The sequence below is a fragment of the Typopeltis vanoorti genome, chromosome 3, assembly GCF_054136105.1.
Source record: "Typopeltis vanoorti isolate ZY-2024b chromosome 3, IOZ_Tvanoo_1.0, whole genome shotgun sequence".
Lineage (NCBI taxonomy): Eukaryota > Metazoa > Arthropoda > Arachnida > Uropygi > Thelyphonidae > Typopeltis > Typopeltis vanoorti.
In genome coordinates this window covers 44,167,781-44,186,223 of record NC_143551.1, presented here as the reverse complement: position 1 = coordinate 44,186,223, position 18,443 = coordinate 44,167,781, and the positions used below count along the sequence as shown (strand labels likewise).

At 35.3% G+C, this 18,443-nt stretch overlaps 1 protein-coding gene across 1 annotated transcript in view; it reads left to right on the top strand.

Annotated features, from left to right (window-relative positions):
• The window catches only part of LOC150108087 (multiple PDZ domain protein-like), an 859,697-nt gene that overhangs the window by 487,468 nt on the left and 353,786 nt on the right, over positions 1-18,443 (top strand). The window contains exon 17 of the mRNA XM_090415962.1: positions 6,030-6,050. Within this exon, the coding sequence (XP_090272088.1) occupies positions 6,030-6,050 (21 nt within the window). The remainder of the gene's footprint in view (positions 1-6,029; positions 6,051-18,443) is intronic.

Sequence of the window (18,443 nt, the reverse complement as noted above, 5' to 3'; positions counted from 1 at the left end):
AGATATATGCTGATGATGCAAAGATAGGTAGGGTAATCATGCATGCAGCTGATGTGCAGTACTTGCAGAATGATTTGAATAGGCTGGAAATGATGGGCATGGGAAAATGGATGTCAGTTCAATATTAATAACTATAAAGTCATGCACTTTGGTATGATTAGATATTCAGTGTCGTATTATATTGGTGGAATTATGCTAGAATAAACTGATCATAGTAGGGGTCTTGTTAGTAGATAGGAAGCTGAAGTTCAGAGGCCATGTAGCAAAGATTGCAAATACAACTCAAAAGATATGAGTTGATGGAAGTTTTTTCACTTGGCTATGCTACCAATTATATATTTGGTTTAATCTTTTATCCAAGTGTAAGCAAACAAAGTTTGTGCCTGAAGTATTTTCAGGACTGGGGTAACTCGTGGCAAAGGTGGTATAAGTTCTCATCACTTGCCTTAGTATCCCATAATGCAAAGCACATCCTTGCGGTCATGTATAATGCTATGCATTAAGGGAAGGGTCACTACCCAGACCGGTTTCGAACTTTATTGAGGTCTCATCAGTGGGAGCTGGACCCAGAGGTGGTAATACTATGGTGGAAGTGATGAAGAAGTATTCATCACTTCCACCTTATCATATTTCCATATGCCAGTTGCCAAAAGGTGTCATTCTCTGGATTAGAGATGAGTTGATGGAAGTTTTTTCACTGACTCTTCCCTTAATGCATAGCATTATAGATGTCTGCGAGGATATGTGCTTTACATTATGGGATACTAAAGCAAGTGATGAGAACTTATACCACTCTGCCACGAGTTGCCCCAGTCCTGAAAATACTTCAGGTGCAAACTTTGTTTGCTTACACTTCGATAAAGGATAAAAACAAATATATAATTGGTAACTTGCAACTGAAATGAACTTTGACATGTAAAGATAAGGATGTTATTTTGCCTCTTTACAAGGCCTTGATAAGACCTCACTTGGACTATTGTGTGCAGGTCTGTTCTCCTGGTTTCCATTGTTATCAAGATACAGTGAAGAGAGAGTGCAAAGGAGAATGTTAAGATGATATCAGGATTCTGGAATATTGATTATGAAGACAAATGAGAATTTGTAGACTGCAGACACTAGCAAACCTGAGAGAGAGAAGGTTGATATGATTGAGACTTACAAATGTCTGAAAAGGTTATACAGGATATCAATTAATGGAATTTTTTATTTTATGGAGGGTGGGGAAAGGACAAGGGGTGAGATCTAGATTTTTTGCTTATAGAGTGGTGCATGATTGGATTGAATTTCCATTGGATGTTTTCTATGTGGGCAAGTGTGAATGAATTCAAGCACAAGAAGGATAGCTGGCACGTGTAGTATGCACCAGCTATCATTCAATATCAGGATAATACCAGCTATAATAGCAATATCAGGACTCCGAAATGTTGGTTATGGAGAGAGGTTAATGCAATGTAAATTACAGAATTTTGTGGAGTAAAGGAAAAGAGGTGATATGATATAGATGTTTCTGCTAGTGAAGGGATTCTATCAAATTAATTCAGAGGGGATTATAAAAAGAGTAGAAGGTTAGAGGGGAAGAACAAGAGGCCATCCCTGGAAGTTGTGTGAAGTGATGAACAGTGGAGAGTAGATTTTTTACATGATGTGGGTGAATGAAACACATGACCAGGATGCATTGTTAATATAGGGAGTGTTATGAAATTTAAGCTTCGATGTGATAAATATGTTATTGGTTGAAGTAACATATTAATATAAATATGTTTATATTAATATAGAAACCAGTAACATATTAATATAAATATGTTACTGGTTTACCTCCCATTAAGAGTCTGCTGACTGCCCAGAGGTTGGAGTGATATAATAAAAGAATAATATTTTGGTCAGCTTCAATTTTCTCTCTCTCTCTCTGTGTTCACTAAACATTACTTTGTGGTGACACTATTTGCCTTAAATGTGAAGATTTGTGATTTATTATGATACAATCAGTATATTTTAGATGGAAATAACATATTTGATTAGCTTGAAGGTACAGCCATACCCAGAGTCTTATATCCCCCCCCCCCGCCTATTCTTGGATAATTGTTATTTAATTGTAAGTGGAGGTTTCTGTGGTTTAGAAGTTCATAAGGTATATTCCGGTAATTAGACCACATTTTTTTTTTATTATTATTAAGCTAAAAGCACAATAAAGAAATAAAACCTAACAAGTTTCGTAAGTCGTTTGACTTACATCTTCAGGGGTAAAAGGTAACTGAAAGTTAAAACAACAAAAAAGGAGAAATTAATAGTTCATACTATACAGTTGTAGCCATCTGACTGTTTATAAAATTAAAAAATCAGAATGCAGATTCAAAGCAGTGCTAAGTTTAAACAATGTTGGATGATGCCACGTTCTGTTGTTCACGATCATAATGTCCGAGGTCTGACTGAGGTATATTTTTTATCAAAGCTGACCAAACTTGGTGTAGAATTAAGCCTTGGTTTTTATTGCATTGTGTTGGAATTCTAAGCATGTTTGCAGCTTCTTTAAATTTCCTTATGTAACAGTTTTTTTCTATATAAGACATGTTTGTTTTCTGCAAGAGTACATTATGGCCAGTGGAAGTGGTATGAAAAGCTAGACCTGATTTGTTTTCTCTTCTGTTTTGTACATCCTTTTGGTGTTCATTCATGCGTATTTCCCCAGATCTTCCTTTTTTCAAAGCAATAATTTTTTGCTTTCAAGAATTATCTGAATAATGTACATAAGAAAATAAAATATACTTTAGAACAAGAAGAACTTAGAAAACTTCCTTTTCTTAACATCCTATTAGAAGTCAATGAAAAAGATAATAAACTTTCTTTCTCAATATATATAAAACCCACCAACACAGGAAGATTTCTTAATGCAGCTTCACACCACCGCCCTTTGCAAAAAATAGGTCTAATAAAAACCCTGAGGGACAGAGCTTATAATATTTCCAGCACAGAAAAACAGAGAAATGAAGAATTGGAATATTTAACACAGATCTTAAAAAAAACTGGTTATTAACTCAAGACTATCAAAAAAATCCTCCACATATCTCCTACAAGCATCCCACAGAAACAAGCTTTCAAAAACGCCATCATGCTTCCATATATCAAGAATGTTACAGACACGATGGCTAAATTATTAAACAAACATAACATCAAAGTAGCCTTTCTGCCGCTGGAAAAAATTTCAAGATTTCTATATCCCCCGAAACCTCCACATCATCCTTTAAAAAAAACAGGTGTTTATAAAATTTATTGTTCTTGCGGCATCTGCTACGTAGGACAGACAGGAAGATCTGGGGAAATACGCATGAACGAACACCAAAAGGATGTACAAAACAGAAGAGAACACAAATCAGGTCTAGCTTTCCATGCCACTTCCACTGGCGACGACAATGTACTCTTGCAGAAAACAAACATTTCTTATATAGAAAAAAACTGTTACATAAGGAAATTTAAAGAAGCTGCAAACATGCTTAGAATTCTAACACAATGCAATAAAAAACCAAGGCTTAATTCTACACCAAGTTTGGTCAGCTCTGATAAAAAATATACCTCAGTCAGACCTCGGACATTATGATCGTGAACAACAGAACGTGGCATCATCCAGCATTGTTTAAATGTAGTGCTGCTTTGAATCTGCATTCTGATTTTGTAATTTTATAAACAGTCAGATGGCTATAACTGTATAGTATGAACTATTAATTTCTCCTTTTTTGTTGTTTTAACTTTCAGTTACCTTTTACCCCTGAAGATGTATGTCAAACGACTTACAAAACTTGTCGGGTTTTACTTCTTTATTATGCTTTTAGCTTCATAAAAAAAAAAAAAAAAAAAAAGTGGTCCAATTACCAGAATATGCCTTATGAATTGTTATTTAGTCCCAGAGAATACTTTTTTTCCCACCATCTTCAGCCCTCTTTCTTGATCTGCTACGTTGATGATGCATTTGCTATTTGGCTCATTTTGAAAATGAACTAACCATCGTCTTGTATCAAATCAGTGGTCTACATGTATTCTGATCACTTTGGAAAAAGGAGAGTTTTGGGTGTTCTTCCTTCTTGGGCATCCATACCTGCCCAACCTTCTACCTTGTCAGCCAATGTGTATCAGAAACCTTTCTTCACTGTAGGATATATATATTAGAGCTGTGCTTTTCACACCTCCTCGAAAATTGGAGTTTTTAAATTCTTAATTATTATTATTATTATCATCCTCAGATATCCATGGTGTCAGTGACTAATAGTGGAAGGTCTGTCAGTCACACACACACAGACATCATATCATGCCTTAAATACATTCACATGCTCTGCAGACACCGCACTCTCAGGAAATACATTCCGATCATCTCGTGAAACATGAACACATCATTTGTTCTTCTCCTTCAGGCTTATTATACGAGCTTCTCAGTATCAAAGCTTTAATGCAATCAGATGACTGCTATCCTCTTTACTTGAACAGGTGATAATCTTTTGCAATTCTCCACTCAAGGAGACTAATAGAATGTAGGGTTCTAGTCCCATACATTCAGGCATTTCCAAACCTATTGAAGAATCTTGAACAGGTTTCATGTGCTACCCACATTTTCCAGCAACAGCATTCTTATTACAGAAGACAAACTTGCATCTTTCTCTGTAGCTGGTGCTTATGAGATTCCTTTAAATGACACGTGGTGCCCATTTTGAATGGGATGTTCCCATTTTCACAAGAATTCTCTCAGCATCCCTAGATATTTTTGGAATGCCAAGATATGCTATTTTTCAGTATCCTGTTTCTAAGATTTCATGTTTTTATAAAATATTCATGAAAACAAACAGTTGTTGCAGATATAGGGTAGTACTGTTATAATCTGTTAACTTGTAAATCATATATAGATTTATTTCTATTATGAAACATTAGGTTTTTTCTTTTCTTTTTGTAAGATCCAACCAATGAATAGCCAATAATGATATTGCTATTACACATAATTTGCTTGCTCGTTTTAGTAAAAGTTCTGTACTGTGTTTATTATGTTTTATTTTTTGAGTCTTCTCTGTTATCGAGAAATGATGAGCTAAATTTTGGAGGAAAAGAAGAAAGAAGATATGATGCACATTAGTAAGAGGATCTTACAGTAAAGTAGATACAGAAAAGTTTTGTAATAAAAAAAAAATCACTATGATTGATGGGAGTTGGAGAAGTTTATGGAGCCATTCCATTTTCAAATAAAGTGCTTCTGAAGTGATATGAATTTAAGGAAAGATGACATATAATAATAATATAATAGACATGGTAATGTGTACAGTGGGCCTTCTGTAATGAGGCTTACTCTGCACAGACTGCAGTTTGTTAGGCAGATCTCTCATAGAACTAGGAGGGATAGAATTTTGAATTAATTCTCATTCACATAGTTCATGTTATGGTGATGGTGATGATAATTATATGGTTTATGTAATCGTATTTTTTGGTTTTATTTTAAGACTATACTGATTATTTTAAAATTATCAGTATAGTCTTATTTTATTTCAATTTAAAATTATTTATTTTAAAAACTGTATGTTTATCTGATATGTTTGTGATGTACGAATAGTTCATCTTTTTCTGTTAGTAAATATAGGAGGTAGTTATTAAAGTTTCTTTTAATTAATATTCCAGTATATGTTGTAAACTCCTTAAATAATTTAATAGTCACCTGTTTGTTAGTAAATAAAATCTGCTTTATTTACTAATTTAATTCTTTGTCAGAGCTGCCTTAAGTATAAGTGTTGCTACAGAAATTATGTGAAATTTAACCTGCTTAGAATATTGTGTGGTATCACTGATGTAGGCTCTGATGAGAAGCCATACATTAAGATGAGTAAATGTATAATACTGTCAAGCTTGAAGCATTGCTAATGGGATTATATAAGAGAAGCAGAGATAGGAATGCATTTCAATTCTAACTTTATATACTGGATGTTTATTTTATTCCATGTTGCATTGTGTGATATTATAAATGTAATATTTTCTTTTTCTTTTTTCTTTTTTTTTTTTTTTAGGGTATTTCCAAGATACTACCGGTGAGTATAGTTTGCTCTTATAAATAATGCATACTTCTGTTAATACTATTACTGTGTTCTAGTAAATGTATATTTAGAAACTCTTCTGACATTCAGTTATAATTGGCAAATATAATTATTATATTCACTTCATTCTGGAGAGCACATGTTATAAATTCTCTGTGTTAATAAAAATTAGTAATTGTACTTATTTCAGTAACTTATTTCATAAGTTAGTAATGCACATCTAAATAATGTAGACAAGAAACTCCTTATACTATTGTTTTTGTTGAGTTTAGAACAATTTGAAAAAAAAAATTTTTTTTAAGAGATGAAAATAATTTTATAAAATTAATTGCTAAATGGCTATTTTCCTCTTCTTTCTCTTCTTAGTGATAAATCATTAAATCTAAAGAAAAAAAAAAACTTAACAAATTTTGTTATTAGCCAGCTAAATAGCAATATTTATATCCATTAGTTTGATAGTGATTAATTTATGTAATTTAAAATCATATGTAGATAGTTTCTAGTTATTGCATATGACAATACAGAATACAAGAAAACTGAGGGAAGTTAGTAATTATTGGTCCATAAAAATCAGTGAATATATTAAAAGAGGAACTATCAATAGTCACTCAAAAATAGAATCAGATGAACTGAAACTAGTTCTGAGATAGTAGTATTATAGTGGTTCTGAGATAATGACACAAAACTGAGAAGAGCAATAACAATTTAACATAGCAAAACATTGGAATCGGAAGGCCAGGATATCATTAGTGCGTGGGAAATTGTGAAAGAATATTTGTTAGCAGCAATGGTAAGTTATATACCACGAAGTGAAGAAGAGGACACAATTTGGAGTAAAGTGGATGACAAACAATATTAAACTGGAATAAAGAGTGGTATGATAGACTTTGTGTTTCTTAGGGGGGGGGGAACCTCCCCCTCGATGAGTCATGACAGACTTTATGTTCTTAGGAAGGACTTCCCACGATGAGTCTTTTGACTCCATGGAGGCCTGAATAATAAACATAATAATAATAACATAAGATCATGCACTTCAGGAAGAAAAGTGATCACAAGCTATGTACTAGAATGATAAGGTCATATTTTTAATAAGGCAACGTTTGTGGTCTTATTAAAACCTTATTATTTATAAACCATATCTGGTCACCTGGTTTTGTTGGAGGGAATCTAGTCACAACGGATCCTATGGAATGCTCCTTATGAAGACAGGTGCATGCGTGCCAAGGCTAAATGATAGATGGAAAAGAGAGGATATGATAGAAACATATACATTATTAAAATGGTTTTATAGGATTGATACAGACGACTGTTTTCAGTAAATGGTTAGAAGCGAAAGAGCAAGGGGTATAAAGAACAATTGTGTGTGTGTGTGTGTGTGTGTGTGTGTGTGTGTGTGTGTGTGTGGTTAGCAGGGGGTGTGATGACTAGATTTTTTTACTTAAAGAGTGTTAAATGGATTGGCAGATGTGGGTTGTGAATGCATCTTCAGTGAATGAGCTCAAGGAGAAGTATGACAAGTATTGTGATAATAATTGTTAGTATTCCCGCCTCCATGATGTTGCTGACCCCCCTGGAGATCCTTGATATGCCTAAGAAAAATAATGATGATAATTATTTATCCAAAGTCCCCTAAAATGAAGACTCCACTGAAGAAATGATGATTGAATAGTAGTTTATCAAAAAATAAAATAAATAATAAATAGAGAGAAGACTTCAAAGACAACTTTTATTTTTTATATATTTCTATAGTATACTGTCGTTCTTGTAGCAAGGCTTATACGTTTGTCATACATAACTGGTAATTAGCTTAAGGAATTAAAAATGCATATAACGGATATTAATTAAAGCAAACTTTAATGAATACCTTCAATATTTCGGCAATGTCACGTTGCCATCTTCAGGAACATACAAGTATGGCATGTGCACGCAGGCACTAACAAAAGCAAATGAGGAAGAAAGCAAGAAACTAAAATTGTTCCTGAAGTCCTAATGGTGCCCCCAAGTGGGCTAATTGGGTTGTCTTGGCTGTTGGGCTGAAGTTCTCATAATGTAGGCTTCCTAAATTTGGGGTAGTTTCATGCACCCAAATTTGTTGAGGTTTGGAACGTTATTTAGAGCTGCTGATGATTCCATGAATAATCTTTCGTACTTGAACTTGCTGTGGTGTATTATTTCAGTTTTCTTCCAACGAATTCTATGGCAGGTATCTAAGGCATGGTCTACCAACTCAGAGTGGCTGTACTGGTGAAACCGGATGTAGTCTTTGTGTTCTGAAATCCTGATATTCACTGTCCTGCCTGTTTGGCTAAAGTAGGAAAGTTTACAGCTGCAAGGGACCTGGTATACACCAGGCAGGTCTAAGGGGAAGTGGTTGGTCTTTGGTAGAGCGGATAAGGGATGCCAACTTTTTATATGGTCTATAACACGAAGTAAGGTCATGTTTTTTGAGGATATTGGTTATTTTCTCAGAGGTGCCCCGAATGTAGGGGATGGTGATAGATTTAGTGTAATCTTTATTGTGGAGGGGGGGGGTTGTGGTTTACTGGTTTTAGTATTTTTTTGATTTTTTGGGGGTTGTAGCCATTGGCTAAGAAAGTGTTGAGGATGTGGTTTAGTTCAGTGGTTAGGGCATCATGATCTGAGCAGATTAATTTTGCCCTGTTGAATAGTGTTTTTATAACCCCATATTGTTGTGAGGGGGGGGGGGGGAGATTGCTGGTGAGTGATTAGAGTGTCTAGAAAGGGGTGGGTGTTGTTTTCCTCTTTTTCTAAGGTGAACTGGACTCTGGAGTGTTGGTTATTTAAGTGTGTTAGGAAGGAGTGGAGTGTATCTGAGCCATGAGGCCAAATAGCGAACACATCATCCACGTACCAAAGCCAAATTGTGGGTTTTTGTAGGGCAGAGTTTAAGACTTTCTCTTCAAAGGTCTCCATAAAGAAGTTGGCCAAGGGTGGGGAAAGTGTTGAACCCATGGATGTCCCCCTCTATCTGTTTGTAGAATTTTCCTTGCCAAACGAAAAAGCCTGAGTTCATTATGAACTGAAATAGGGCTGAGATATCGGGAGGAAACTTGGCTTGGATGAGGTCTAGGGTTTCCTTGAATGGGACATTGATGAATAGGGAGGAGACATCAAAACTGACCATTATGTCAGTGTGTTGGATGAGAGGTTTTCTATACTGGCTTTGAAGTGGGCTGAGTTTTTTGTGTGTGACGGTGTGTTGCCAGTATAGTGTGTGAGCGCTTTGGCTAAATGTTTGGCTAATTTGTATGTGGGGGAAATCAATCAATGCCATAATGGCACATTTAGTTTATATATTTTTGGAAGTCCATATAATCGGGGTGGGGGGGGGGTCTAGAGTTATAAGGTTTTAGTTTGTTAGTGACTTCCACAGGCCAAGAAGTGACCTTCTTAAGGAGTCTGTGGAGAGTTCTAATCTGAGAGCTGGTAGGATTATATTCAATTTGTTAGTACCTGCGTGCATATACCATATTTGTATGTTCCTGAAGTTGGCAACATGATGTTGCCGAAATATTGAAGATATTCATTAAAATTTGCTTTAATTAATATCCGTTATATGCATTGTTAATTCCTTAAGCTAATTACCAGTTAAATATACTTGTTGATAGTGAAATTGATCACTTCTTTAAAAAATGTGGACAAAAATTTGTGATTTCTGTTGTTAGCTAAGTTGGAATTCATTGACATACAAATGACTTAATTTAGAATGAAACAAAAACACACCATGTTTATTATTATTAGAGATCTCTACAAAGACTCATAGACTGGGCCATATGCCACCCACACTAGCTGTCATACTACCTTCACTTAAACTCATTCACACTAGATTCACTCACTACTTCAACAGGCAAATTGTTCCATTCACTCACTGCTCTGTGAGAGAGAGAGAAAAGTCTAGAATTTCACAGTTTAACATGGCTTTCTTAATCATACATAAACTTAACTTTCACAGCTACCCCCTCCCCCTTATCTTCTCCTCCTTTCATATAACAAAAAAAATTCACCATCAAGTATCATATAATACCCTTTCAACAGTTTATAGGCCTATATCATATCACCCACCCCTATTTCTCTGTTTACAATGTTTGCAGCACACATATATTCTTCATCTATCCTCATAATCTACATTCCATAATTCTAAGATCAACTTTTTAACCTTTCTTTCCATTCTACTCACAGCTTCTTCATCACCTCAGAACTGAAAGACCAAATCTGCAGTCATACAGTTGCTATCATATCAAGTTGTTAAGAGACAAAAGTGACCTTATCCTTATATGTCAATGTTCTTTCAGCATTGTAGAGTTACCTTCTGAGTTATATCTGGCCTCTTTCATATGATGTGACTTCTTAACTTATTATAAACAATAACTTCAAGATCCCTAGCATCATCAGTTTATTTAAGTGCAAATCCACTAATGTAATATCCTTTTGGAAATCTCATCTTCCCAAACTTTATAACTTTACACACTAATTGTCATTTGACAACCATTATCATTTCCAACAGCTCCAGTCTGTTTCAAATCATTCTGGAATTGCTGCATATCATGCCCTAATTGTGCCCTGCCTGTCTTGGCATTGTCAGAAAGCATTTGAACATCTCTTCCAATTTCCTTTCCAATATCATTAATGTATACATTAAAGAAGAATGGTCAAAAGACTAATCTCAGGGTATCCCCAGTGGTCACCTTAAATCATACAATAAATTAAACTGGAAAAAAAAACTGGCAAAAAATTACCTCCCTTTAGTAAATCCATGTTCTTCCTTGCAGTCTCTCCAGCCCTTTCTGTATGCAAGTTCTTATCAACTTCATGAAAATTTTCACCACCATTTGGTAGTTAAACACCTCATTTTTTTGCATTGTTTTTTTGTACAACAAGTCTATCGTATGTTCTTTCCATTCTTTTGGAATTCCTGAGCTGAGATTGAAATATTACAAGTATGTCATAGGTCTAATCTGTTTGGCTGAATAGGCCTTTAGCATATATATCTGATTTGATCTGATTTTTCCCTTTCAGTCGTTTCCAACCATTAGGTGACTTTGTAGGCATTGCCCACAAAGTATTCCTGGTGAGATTTTTACAGGGTAATTCACCATTGCTTTCCCCAACCCCTCAATTTTATCTGGGCGCAAGACAGGCATATGGCTGGGACATATCCATGACTGTAATCCATTGTTCACGGGGCCTGTTCTGAGGGACCCAAGTTTCCAGATGAAAAAATCCCCTACCTCCGTATGAGACCGGCTAACTCAACTTTAGTCGAAAGAGACCAGATAAAGGTTCCTCACATCACTGATGGGAATATATTGCTGAATTCTCATCCAGGTTATGCGGGATGAGAATTTGTCAGTAGAACTCTAGAACCTCCTTATACCTATCTTTCTATCCTTACGACATGGTAGCATTGCGTGCCATGTTACATACTCCAGATTGAACATTCCCAGCTGCTTCTGACAAAAGAGTGCCATCAAAATAAAGTTTTGTCTTCTCATTCATTCTTTTTTATTACTTGTAGCATATCAGTAAAACAGCAATTTCTTTTCATACTCCAACTTTGCTTTCCATACAATACTCTTCACATTTCTGGCCTGTGTTTTATATCTTTCATGATTCCTCTCATCCTTGTTCTCATGATATTCCTTCCACATTACCTTATGGAGCTCCCACTTAATAAACTTACATATCCATTTCACCTCCACCCTGTTTCTTTGTTGAACTGTAGAGGTATTCAGATACTGCATCATTTAAGCATCTTTTCAAAGCTTCCATGTAATGCTGATATCCTTGCCATTCAGTAACTGATACCATGAGGTCAAACATTACATTCTCCTGATTTTTAGTATAATTTGTAGCTTTGTATTTGCTGCTAACTTTTTACAGCTGGAACATCCATGTACTTTTATACTTCCCAAGTCAGTACAGCATGATTACTGTCACCAGCTGGTAGCAAAGGAGTCCCATCCTTAACTGAAATACCTCCTTACGAGAATAGGTTGAAGATTTGTAGGTTACAGAAATTGGTTCATAGACAGAAAAGGGGTGATATGATTGAGACATATAAATTACTGAAGGATTAAGATTAAGTGAGAGGAAATTTTTCAGAAAAGGTCCGGTGGTTGGAGAAATAGGGGCCATCCATGGAAACTGAGTAAGGATGTAGTTAGCAAGAGTGTTAGAACTTGGTTTTTTGCTTGGAGAGTAGTGAATAAGTGGAATAGGTTGCCAGAGTCTGTTGCGGATACCATGACTGTGTTCAAAGCAAAGAATGATAGATACTGCGCAAATATTGGATAGTTCTTGACATGATGTTTAGGGCCTCCCTCAATGGACTCCTTGGAGTTGCCCATAATAATTATTATTATGATCAAATTTTAACACTCTCTGACCTTAAATTTCTTCTTTCACATCCTACTTGAGAAAGTTTTCTTACAAGATCTCAATAAAGTCTCCTTTATTCTTAGAAGTTTTCTCTTGTTTACATGAGTTTATACTCTAACTGGATTCAAATCATATTATATCATTAGTGTACCCCTTTTGAACTTCTTTCCTTCCTAATAATTGTGTACCCTTTTATGCTGAATTCCAGTTACTACATCTGTTCTGAGATTTCACTAATGCTAAGAAACCTAGGCCATATTGTATTTACTAATATAAGAAACTCAACATTGTTGTTCCTGGCTATGTTTATCAACATTACAGATTACCTCCTGACTTTTTTTTTTTTCATGTACTTATCTCTAGAGTCTGCTTTGGTCACTTTGGTTTGATAAATAATTTCTTCAAGCTCCTCATACAAAATCCATTTAAATGTAGGTCAACCCTCTGATAGAAATCTTTTTGATCATCAAATTCTCTCCATACATCCAAAAGCCTTCGTTCATGTCTTCTATACAGCCTGTGCATCGAATAATTTATCATAGTCTTCCTTAAGTCAGTAATAGGCTAAAAATTTTCATTCCTAATCATCTTTCTCTTCTTTCAGCACTCCTTTCATATCATCTCTTGTGCTATGTTTATCAGTACTTAAACTATTTGTTCCTACAAGCACTACAATTTCACCTTCCTTTTCTGTTTCTTGATTGTGTTTGTTACATCCTTAATTTTCACTCCAAGGAAGCTCAGAATAGTGGCTCCATCATCAGATGCAAATTTAATGAGCAAATCACCATACCATATTATTTCTTTTTCTTGCATTGTATAACTTTACTTATTATCATTATTATTAACATTATTTTTATTCTTACTATTATTATATTATTATTCTTTGACATCTTACAAACTTGCTCATTCTGCTGTCTCTTATTACTCAGCTTATTTTTCTTATGTCTGAGTTTTGTAAACCAGAAAATTTCTTAAGTTCGGTTATCTTAATCTCATGAATATTATTTCTGTAATGTTTATTTTCTGAGCAGAGAAAGGTGCTATTCTCCAGCTTCTGCGTTAGCCTTTAATTTTAAAAAGCCATTCCTTTCTTCTGTCAGATTTTTATTATTATTATTATTGTTCAGTACCTCCATGGAGTCATAAGACTCATCATCCAAGGCCCATCTTAAACAACACAGTCCATTATACCATTCCTTAACTTCATTCCCAGTCATGCTCTCACTACCTATAAGGCAATAAATTGCATGATCCAACCATTTTCCATGCAAAAGACTTACTCCTCACCCCCCCCCTTGTCCAGGTCTTTTCCTCTTGATCTACCATATGAAAGAAGTCCCTAATGTAAACCCTGTAACTAGTCTTAAGCAGGTTTAAATGCCTTAATAATATCACCTCTCTACCTATCAACCACACTCTGTAGTCTGCATGTCTACCCTCATGTTAATGCTGGCCTGGTTAGCATATCTGCTCTCCAGCCAAAAGGCTGCAAGTTAGAATCCTGCTGTGGGCATGGATGTTTGTGATTGTCTTTGAAAATATTAGTAGTGGTAGACAGTAGATGACATTGGTGATGGTAGTTGCAGTTTGTCGTAGTTGATGGATTGAGAGATGGAGAGTTGTAGAGTAAGTGCCCTCCCTCGATGAGTCTTTGGACTCCTTGGAGGTGTCACTTAATAATAATAATTTGTGTTATCCTCCTTTGCATATTCTCCAAGGTTAACTTAGCACCTTCAAGTATTGGTGGCCAAATCTGAGCACAATAATACGTATGTGGTCTGATCATGGCGTTATACAATGAAACGACAACTCTTCTCTCTCTGCTGGTCAGCTTCCTTCTCAGTATTGCAAGAACCCTCTGGATTTCCTTTATTCTCTAATGATGCCTGTGGGATATCCACTATTATAGAATCACACACATGTGCCACAGTAAAAAATTGATTTATTATGTAGATATTTTGTCTTGCACATTATAAAACATCAATAGGGATGGATAATAACAGTAAAGAATGAACAAAAGAAACAGTAGAGCACATTCATTACACTGGAATCCCTCTATACATATACAGTCATCATTGGTTTCAAACTATTGGGCTGAAATTGGATAATTTTGACTTCAAAAAAAAAAAAACAAAAACAAGGATACAATTTATTTAATACAGTTACGGATAACGATTTCCCACACTTCAGGAATTATCATCATTATTATTATCATCATCATCCCAAGACCATATGGAGTTACACTCATCTAGAAGATCCCTTTTGTCATATACACAGCTCATCATACAGCACCATAAATACATTCAAATTCTCTGCAGACACCATGCTCTCATACAATCATTCACAACTCTCCATGCAAAGCTCACATCCTCCTTATATAGCAGCCATGGATGACCTCGTGTTCTCCTCCACTTTCCCACCATTGTATAAAAAACCTCTTCAACATTAATCCTGTAACAACCTCTTACATGTTAGTAAGGGGTTGTTACAGGATTTCATCTATTTCAGATCACCCCTATTTCATCTATCCACTAGACTCTGCAAATTGCATCATAACCTTTCTTCATATTCAACATTCCAGAGATCAGAAACTATTTTGGTCAATCATCTCTGGACCCTCTTCAACATCTCTTCATCATTTTGAAAACCAGGTGACCAAATCAATCCACAATAGTCCATACATACATAGCCTAACCAGAACATTATAAAATGGAAACTGAATATCCATACTTCTACCAGTTAGTGTTCTCTGCATCATTCTCAGAATTTGTGTTGTTCTCACAATTTTGGCAATATGTCTTCTAAATTTCAGATCCTTGTCCACAATCACTTTAGGATCTCTTATTTCTTCCACTTCCAACAATATATCCCCACCAAGAGTAAATTATACATCCCATCTTTGTTTTGCAAATTTTAAAACCATACATTTTGCAACATTGAACTGGCATCCCCACTTCTGTGCTCATTCACTCAGTTTATTCATGTCTTCTTGTAAGGCCACAACATCTGCTCTATTCCTAATAGTAATAATCTTCAAACAACTGAATATACCTAGTGAAATCTTCTCCAATATCATAAACATACAGGGTAAAAAACAGTGGTCCTAAAACAGATCCCTGAGGCACATGACTGGTGACTTTCTTCATCTAGGATATCATCATCATCAAATTCCTTACATGTACTCTAAAGGGGGGGGGGGTACAGGATATGATAGTACTTCATGAAAAATTTACATCGTTACTAACTTCCTATCTACAATTTTCCTCCAAATCAATGTTACCTGTCACCAACATCATCAGATCTTATATTTCTATCTTCTAAGCCACTTTTTACTGTATTAATCCACCAATATCTTGGTCTTCCTCTGGGTCTTTTTCCTGCCAAGGTAGAGAACACTTGTTTTACTAACATTTCCTTTCCCATTCTGTTTAAGTGATCATACCACCTAAGATTAGCTGTGCTAACACATTACTAAATGCTAACCATGTCAAGTTCTTTCCTAATATCCTTATTTTTAATATGATATTGCCATCTGTTCACACCCTAATCTTTCTCAGGACTCTCATATCTGCTGTCTCTAGTCTTTGGTCAAGTGTTTTACTTCTAACCCAGCTCTCAGGTCCATAAATTAACATTGATTTGAACACTAAATTAGCTGTATACAAGACAGTGTTCAAACGAATGTTAACAGAGAAATTTGACTAATTTCTCTGTTATTCCATATAAATTTACTCAGTTGACTTCCTATCGTACCAGCTTTGTTGATTCCATTGTCTATTTCCATATTTAATTTATCATCTTCACTAAAAATCGTACCTAAGTAGCTGAAATGTTTTACTTGTGCACATTCATTACACTGGAATCCCTCTATACATATACAGTCATGTGTTCAGTGGTTTCAAACTATTGGGCTGAAATTGGATAATTTTGACTTCAAAAAAAAAAAAAAAAAAAACTACAATACAATTCTCTTTTTTTTTTTTTTTGTTTGTTGATATTTTCAATGCTTCTTCCTATTTTCATTTTATTTGTCTTGTTATTGCTGACCTTCATACCATATGTATTACAAGTGTTATTCAATTTAATCAGGAAATCTTGCAGACTTGTAGTGGATTTATTTAGCAGTATAACATCGTCTGCATAAAGTAAAAAGCTGACATTAACATCTCCAATTTTGATATCAGGTTTAATACCACTTTCCTTCATAATGTGATCCATATAGATAATGAATAACAGAGGGGATAATGTATATCCTTGTCTGACACCAGATTTAACATTAAACTGTCTTCCTGTACTTCAATTCTAACTGCTGACTTACAATTCAAATAAAGACTAAGTTTGCTTTATATAATGCTCCACTGATGCAATACAACTGTAGCATTTTCAGTAGCTTCTCTCTTGGCACCTAGTCATATGCTTTTTCCAGATCTACAAAACTTAAATACAGATCATTGTTATATTCCTATAATTTCACAACAATTTGTCCTAAAGTGGAAATCTGATCCTGACAACCCCTGTTTGGCTTGAATCCAACTTGTTCTTCACCAAGCTTCTCTTCCACAATCCTTCTCAACAGTTTCTCAAGTATACTGGCATAAATCTTACCAGGACAATTCAGTAGAGAAATACCTCTGTAATTCTCACATTCAGTTTTATTTCCCTTATTTAGGGAAATAAAATTTTATTTCTCCAGTCATCTGGAATTTGTCCCTCTGTCCAGGCCTTCTGAACTATGCAGTGCAGCCACTGTAAGACTTTTATACCTCCATACTTGAGCATTTCTAGTCGAATGTCATCTACTCCAGCTGCCTTTTCACATTTCAGGCTTTGGATGGCTTTTTCCACTTTGAGTATGGATATATATTCCTGATTGCAACACCTGGTCAGTATTTTTTACCACTGAGCTGTGGTAATTTAGCGATTTTTTGAAGTAATTACCCCATACTTCAAGGATATCTTTTTCTCAGGTTTTCCTGTCACCTTTATCCATCTCTAATTCCTTTTACAGCACTCTTTTGTCCATTTCTCAGCTACTTCAACAACCTCCAGAATATCTTGCCACCTTCTTAATATTTATTTTCTTTGTTCTTTCCAAAGTCTTCCCATGACTTTGTTTAGCTTTCTTACTTTGTCTTCGTATTCTCTAAGAGAACAAGCTGATTTCTTTTCCAGGAACTTTTGATATGCTTTCTTGTTTTCCTTCACTGCTTCTTTAAGTTCCTGATCCACCATTGAGTTCTGATTTTTCTATCCTTGCAGACAACCTCACTACATGCCTCTCTGGCATCAGTCAATGTTTTCTTAAGGATTTGCTACTGAATCTCCAAGGTTTTTTCTCCAATCTTCTAGGATATTGCTCCCCTATGCACAACTTGTTGATACCTATCAGACAGCCAATCTCCAGTTAAATACACTAATAATCCCCATCTACTCTAGTTTGACTACCAAATTGTCATGCCATAATTTATCAAAAGCATTTTAAATATGCTACTGTGTATCCATCTGTCACATACAATGCTGCTGTATGTGACCTCCTTTAGTGAATCCATATTGTCCATTAAAGATAATACCATTGTTGTCAACCCAATTCTGGATCCTGATTCTCACCAGCTTTTTCAACACTTTAACCACAACACCTGACAAACAGTTTGGCCTATAATTTGCTGCTCATCTTCTGTTGGCTCCTTTATGAAGTAGTACAATCCTGCATTCCTTCCACTCCTTTGGAACTTGATCGAATGTAAGACTCATATTAAACAGATGTCAACTCCCTGGCACATTCCTTCCAAATATGCAGTGATATATCAATTCCCTCAGCCTTATTAATATGAAGTTTGGTTAATTCCCCATGTACCTCTTCCTCACTCACAGTTAGTTTCTCCTACTCATCATCAGCAACTGCTCTCAAAGTCACCATTATGTCAAATTCACAAGGGTGAAATAGGTTTATGAACTGCTCATTAAATATCTCAGCTATAACCTCCT